The sequence below is a fragment of the Choloepus didactylus genome, chromosome 7 (genome assembly GCF_015220235.1).
Source record: "Choloepus didactylus isolate mChoDid1 chromosome 7, mChoDid1.pri, whole genome shotgun sequence".
Classification (NCBI taxonomy): Eukaryota; Metazoa; Chordata; class Mammalia; order Pilosa; family Megalonychidae; genus Choloepus; species Choloepus didactylus.
Window position 1 is genome coordinate 90,543,504 of NC_051313.1, and position 7,442 is coordinate 90,550,945.

Genomic DNA, 7,442 nt, shown 5'->3' on the forward strand with positions numbered 1-7,442 from the left:
GGAAATGTTTGATTAAATTATTTTCATGGAGAGGTAGGCTGAGCCCATTCAGGGTGAGTCTTAATTACATCACTGGAGTCCTAAGAGCTCACAGACAGAAGGAGGTCAGAGCAGCTAAGAGAGACATTTTGGAGAAAGCCATTTTGAAACCAGAACCCTGGAGCAAAAGATGTGCCTTCCCAGCTAACAGGTTTTCCGACACCATCAGCCTTTCTTCACCGAAGGTATCCTCATGCTGATGCCTTAATTTGTATATTTTCATGGCCTTCAGACAGTAAATTTGTAACCTAATAAACCCCCTTTATAAAAGCCAATCCATTTCTGGTATTTTGCATAACCACAGCTCTAGCAAACCAGAACATGGTATATAGTTAACAGCAGCAGTGAAAATATAAGAATGTTCTTTCATGAATTATAACAAATATACAACATTAATACAGGTGTTAATAATAGGTTGGTATATGAGAAAAATACTCATATGTAAAGTATGGGTGATAGTCAATTGTACTATTTTGATAAACTTTCATTAATTGTAACAAAGGTAACTACTGTAAAAATACATTAAAAAGTGCTATCATCAATTGTAACAAATGTTCCACACCAATGCAAGGTGTTGGTGGTGGGATGGTGTATACGAATCCTGTATTTTATGCATGATTATTCTCTAAACTCACAACTTCTCTAATTAAAAAAAAAAAAAGTCCTCAATGTATTTGCCTAGGGGCAAATGTTGGAAAATAAGCTCCTTATTGACAAAATTTTGTAGGCAATTTATTGTATTTATGAGCAATATTAAATTACAGTTCCAATCTCTTTCTGCAGATGGCAGCCTATTTCATGTTGCACAACACTTAAAAGCACAATCAGGTAAGACTGGCAGGATCTTTATTTGCTGGGAAAAAAAAAATCTTAATGCATTCCTAATAGTCTATGAAAGAATGGGTGACAGTGTTTTTATTATTTCAGTCACCTAATGTATAAATTATGTAAACACTTGATATTTTTATGTTCTAGTGTCACTGCAAGTGTATGTCTATGAATTTAGACTCCCTAAATATCAGTGCTATATGAAATAGCAAGAGCTTTGTTAGAATTAAAGTTGGCAAAATCTAAGCATAGTTATTCAACTTTTTAACAATCCGATCATAAGGGGACTGATGCCAGGCATGATAGACCTATGTCAAATGGGACAAAATACGCAATTAAAAGGTAAAGGAAAGGAAGGCATGGCTGATATATTTCATATAGATCTATTCATATTTATAGTTCAAAAAATTCTAAGTTATTCTGTCATCCAATTAGCAAACCTAGCATCCATGTTCCAAAATAATTTTATAAAAATGTCTTTGAACCATAAAAGGTTCACAGATATCATAAAACAACACAGAATAAAAATATTCAACTGGTATGCTCATTTTAAATTGAGGCACTGAAAGACAAACAATATCAGTTATATTGCTCATTTAAAAAAAAACCCTCAAGGATATGTAAGCAGGGCTTTGTATGCAAAGGGCAGAAAATCAAGAGATATTCAGGATTGTAACTGGCAGGGAATATTGTACTATAGTTTTATAATTAATACACTGGATACATATTTATGCCTACATGAATAAAATGCAAAACTCATATATGCTAATACAAATTAGAGGGCCAGGGCATATTTTCTTAAATCTGTTAACCAATGGCATGTATTTCAGTTCATAGACAGTAACTTACCTTTTTACTGCCATTAGAAAATACATTTCTTCACATCATGATTAATGATGCATCCAACACTTATGTAAGGAAATCATGAAAGCTTTAAAATATTTAAAAATCTAAGCCTTACATTCTTAGAGTAACCTAAAGATAATTATCAGATGAAAAGTACAAACTTATTTATTAGGAATCAAGTAACATAAAAGTTTATTACATAATTTATTTGAAGATTGTTTTATTTAAGGTTGCATAAAATACAGATAACTATCCTGTAGTTTGGACCCTCTCTAAGGGATATATCTGATGTAAATATTAACCAAGTTCCTCTGCTAAGAGGATCTACTAGTAAAAAAAAAAAAAAAAGAAAGAAAAAATACCCATTTACTACCAAAAAAAAAAAAAAAAATACACTGAAACAGTACTTTCTTCACAATGTCAAAACAATGCAAATTTTAGACAGCAGCAGCCAATTATGACTTCATATGTGGAAAACCAAATTCTTAAGTTTCTGTATTCCTTCAGACATTAACAACTCAAATAATCTCAAAAAGTGTAAAATTTGAAATAAAATGATAATTTATAATTGTCTCAATTGATTTTAGATCTCTGATTTTGGAAAGAGACTTTAAAGTGATATGATTCTAGTTCTTATTCATCTGTTTCTACTATTTAACATGTTAAAATGAGTTTCTGGCATACAAAAATTATTAATATTGTGTTAAATGCTAATTAATCATAGATATCCCAAATTAATCTTGATATAATCAACTCAAACAAATGTTTATCAAGAAAAAGCCTAGTTATCCCCAGTGTGAAGTTAAAGCATATTAAAATAATTAAACAATGAGAATAAATTAAAATTACCTTTGCTTTCCTCTTTTAAATTAAAAAAAAAAAAAAAGTGTATCAAATCTCCCTAATAATTTGTGTCCTTAGTTGTTTCACAAATGTTAGGTCCTACAAGGTTTCGCTGATCTATAATAAAGCATGGTGGGCATGGCAGAGGCTGAGGTGGAGGCAATCATGTTATCTAATCTTTTGGAAATTATCATCTCTTCTCTTTGAAATTATTTAACATATTTCACTGCAAGACTGTTAACCATAGAGATACCCCACAACACATTTTATAGCAAGAGAAACTTCTTCCATAATCCTGTGAAAGAAAACTGCTCTGTGTTCACCTGCAAGACACAAGGTATACTGAGTGCTATAAAATTTTAACTTGATATCAATTATGCTTCATTGTTCCAGCGTCTGGTGGCACAATATTTAACTTTATCTAATCTGTATTTAATTTTTTGGTATAACCTGAATATTTGTAATGCTCTTTCTCTCTTCTACTTAAAATGATGTTTGAGTTAGAAAGTATTATGTGAATAAATTTCTTCCTTTCCTTGGGAAATTTTTTAAAAACTTTTATTTCATTATAGGAAAAAAATGTTTTACTTTTTGCTTGCTATCTAAAGTTAGTATTTGAGAAACATTCTTTACTGAGCATCTATTTATGTGCCAGACATTGTCCCAAGTGCTAGAAATGTTGGGCTAAATCTGATAGACCCTTTTCTCATGGAACATATAAGCTGGTGGAGGAGGCAGATAATAACCAAATCATCACAGATGTAATGATGTAGAGGATTTATATTCACTAGATATCCCCTATGAAAAAAAAATGATCAAAGTGAGAGAATCATACTTGCATAAGGCTCACTTAACTTTCCTCAGGTGGAAATGAGAGATGTAGCACCGCAGAGCTGCCAGGTGTGCAACCATCCTAAAATGGTCTGGTGTGGACCACAGGAGTAGAAAGAAAGGACACCACTTGTTGCAGGGTGGTGAGGCAGCATGGCACTGCAGTGGGAGTAAGAGGAAAAAGGAAAAAGGATTTCTTAAGCACTAAGAAATCATCCTGGATGAGAAAAAGGGAAGAAACTTTTCTTAGTTGCCGTATGTGAAATATCAGGAGGGAGAAATGTTGCTTAGGGAAGATTACTACTGCATGGCACACTGTGTAAACCCCTTTGCTACCCTCTTGATAGCAATTTTACATTGAAGAGCTATATTCTTTTCCCAGGCATCTAGGGCTCTGTTTGCTTTTCCTCTCAATGTCTCATTACAACTTCATACAGATACTAAACCATAGAGGGCTCAAGTTTTTGTTGAGGATTGTGCACACAAAACTGCATAATTAAAAACTGAGATAAGTATTGTGAAGGAGGGCAATCTGATGCTATTAAAGCACTGACAGGAAAAAAAAAAAAAAAGCCTCACCAACTCCAGAGAATCAATGAATAGTTCTCCAAAAAAGTTGATGTGAGATCTACACAAAGGTTCTGAAGCAGGAAGGTGAAACTTTAACCCGGTTAGTGTTGCTGGGGTAGAGTGAAGCTTGATAAGAGGAGAGGAACACTCCAAGTAAGGCTGGAGAGAGGGGACAGGGATCAGAATATTCAGAGACTCCATACATACGTTAAAGAGTTGGGTATTTATCCCAGTTAACAGTGGAATACTATTAAAGGGGTAGCATAATGATCAGGTTTTCATTTTGAAGAAAAGATCCCTTTAGCTTCAGTGTAAATTAGAAAATCAACTGGAGAAGACAAAATTTAACTTGGGTGGCAGAAGAGAGGTAGGCAGAATCAGGAGTTTACAATGAGTCTAAATGCTAATAAATCTGTTTCATTAAGGACCTATCTTGTGATAAATTATTTGTGGGATAAAGAAAGGAAGGTTGCAAGGACCACACCTAAACTTTTGGCTTAAAGAATTGAATGGGTGGGGGAGTGACTCACTGAGCTTGGGAAGACTAGAAGAGGCCAGGTTTATAGAAGTTCACAGAGAAATGAACTTTGGAGCGTGAAGTGCCTTTACAACATCCAAATAGAGATGTCACATCGAGTTGTGTACTCGAAGGAAGAACTTGAAGCCAGGATCATGGCTGGAACTTGGTTTGGAGAGCACATGGTGTAAGAGTTTTTGCATAGTACCACTATTAGGTTCTTTCTGTCTTGTCCACCTCCCCAATCTGCCAAAAAAATACAATCAGTGGCTTGGAGTAAAACATCTAACTTATTTTTTACATATTCACTCTTACGTAAAATGACTTAAGACAAACCTTGCTTTGACTTAGTATGACAAACATTCACTCAGTGTGAAATATCTACAATTAGGGAAAATTTATGTGGCCAGTTCTTGACAAAAGCGATAGAATACAGGACAGTGATATGCATATGAACATATACATGTATGTTTTGATTTGCAAATGGAAATAACTCTTTAACGTAATTGGGCTTGAGATTTTTTGTCCAAACTAAAACTTACTTAAGCGTACAGAAAGGGATTTTTTTTAATGAAATAACATTTTACTAACTGTATCACAAATAATGTTTTTCTTCTTTCTTGACAGGTGATTTTTTTATGTATCTTTTCAGTAAATGGTTCTGTTCAACTTTGCTACAACCTTGATGACAAAATTATCATTCTAGAAAGTCTCCAAAAAGTAACTACTAATGGAAGCACTTGGCATGTAATTAAAGCAGGAAGAGTTGGCGCTAAAAGTTACCTGGATCTGGATGGGATGAATATAACAGAAAAAGCCACCACTAAAACGAGCTCCCTGGACACAAGTACAGACTTCTATATTGGAGGAGTGACATCCTTAAATCTTGTATATCTCATGGCAACAGCAAATGAATCTGTAGGTTTCCAAGGCTGTATACGAGAAGTTATTATAAATAATCAAGAACTAGAATTAACTAAATTAGGAGCGAAAGGTGGTTCAAATATAGGTGACTGATGGGACAGCCTGTGAATACAGTGTGTGCAGAAATAGAGGTGAGTGCATAGCAAATGGCACAACTTGTTTTTGCAGATGTTTGTCACATTGGCCTGGAAATACATGTACCAGTCTGTGTACTGTTTGGATAATCTGTGCCTCCACCAATCTTTGTGTGTACCTGACCAATCATTTTCCTTACAATTGTTTGTGTACTTTGTGTTGGGAGGGAAGGCATTGTGAAAACAAAACTTCATTTTCAACTGCAAAATTTATGGTAATTCTTATATTAAACACGTTGACCCAAATTACAGAACGAGAAACCTTAAATTCACCACTGTATCCTTGAATTTTAGTACTACTGAAACAGAAGGCTTAATTATTTGGATGGGAAAAGCTCAAAATGAAGAAAATGGTTTCTGGCAATTGGTTTCCATAATTGGACCCTGAAAATAGCAGTTAATCTAGGAGAATCTCTGTGCCTATGATCTATAGCAATGGCACATTCTGTAGTAACAAATGACACCATGTAATTATAATTCAGAATCAGACTTTTATCAAGGCCTACTTAGATGACAATCTAATTCTCTCTGAGGATATTGATCCCCACAAAAAATTTCTTGCTCTAAACTATGAGAGTGTTAGTTATTCAGGGGGCTTTGAATATGGTCGAAGGGTAAATATTTCTACTCAAGAGATTTTTGAGAGAGATTCTGTTCGCAAAATTAAATATGTTGGATTTTTTCAGCATCGAAAAAAATTGAGCTACTTAAATCAGGATACAATATTTATAGTGGAGATGAACAAAATTAGGTTACACAAATTAACATTTGCAATTTTAATATCCTATATTTTATGTAAATATAGTTACTTTGATAGTTACTCCTTTGGTAGGTAATTACCCAGGACTCTACTCTTGCCTGAAATAGCTTAAATGTTAACATATCTTTTTGATAAACTTGTAACATTTAACTAAAGAAAAGGTTTTGGTTGTTTTTCAAATATCCATCTGTAAATACGTTGACTCCTAAGTTTTAGCTCCATAGTTCATTTGGTATTTATCTGTGATTTTTAAAAATAAAATTCAGGTGGGAGTGAATTAGTGATAGATACATAAAAAAACAGTACAAGTTATTAACCAATAAAAATTATACAAGGAAATGTAATGATATTATACTACATGACTCAGTTATGAATATTTAACATGATCATGTAATAAAACTTGAATAAGGACTTAAACCAAAAATTATTGGATGAAATTGTGCCCGAGAGTCTCCCCTTGAGTGCCTCTTTGTTGCTCAGATGTGGCCCTCTCTAACTAAACCTCCTTGGCAGATGATCTCACTGCCCTCTCCCCTATGTGGGACCTGACTCCCAGGGGTGTAAACCTCTCTGGTAATGCAGGATAGACTCCCGGGGATGAATCTGGACCTGGCATTGTGGGATTGAGAACATCATCTTGACCAAAAGGGGGATGTGAAATGAAATGAAATAAAGCTTCAGTGGCTGAGAGATTTCAAATGGAGTTGAGAGGTGACTCTGGTGGACATTCTTACGCACTACATAGATAACACTTTTTAGGTTTTAATGTATTGGAATAGCTAAAAGTAAATTCCTGAAACTATCAAACGTCAACCCAGTAGCCTTGACTCTTGAAGGAGACTGTATAACAATGTAGCTTACAAGGGTTGACAGCATGAAAACCTTGTGGTTTGCACTCCCTTTATCCAGTGTTATGGGTGGATGAGAAGAAAAATGGGGACAAAAACTAAACGAAAAATAGGGTGGGATGGGGGGTGATTTTGGTGTTCTTTTTCACTTTTATTTTTTATTCTTATTCTGATTCTTTCTGGCGTAAGGAAAATGTTCAAAAATACATTGGGGTGATGAATACATAACCATATGATTGTACGGTGAACAAGTGATTGTACACCATAGATGACTGTATGGCATGTGACTGTATCTAAATAAA

General features: G+C 34.3%; 1 protein-coding gene across 1 annotated transcript in view; it reads left to right on the forward strand.

The window, feature by feature from the left end:
* The window catches only part of EYS (eyes shut homolog), a 1,792,869-nt gene extending 1,786,475 nt beyond the window's left edge, over positions 1-6,394 (forward strand). The window contains 10 exon segments of the mRNA XM_037844664.1: positions 767-871; positions 5,107-5,487; positions 5,489-5,595; positions 5,598-5,668; positions 5,670-5,742; positions 5,745-5,882; positions 5,885-5,941; positions 5,944-6,216; positions 6,219-6,283; positions 6,365-6,394. Of these exon segments, the coding sequence (XP_037700592.1) occupies positions 767-871; positions 5,107-5,487; positions 5,489-5,595; positions 5,598-5,668; positions 5,670-5,742; positions 5,745-5,882; positions 5,885-5,941; positions 5,944-6,216; positions 6,219-6,283; positions 6,365-6,394 (1,300 nt within the window).
* The last annotated feature ends 1,048 nt before the right edge of the window (positions 6,395-7,442 follow it).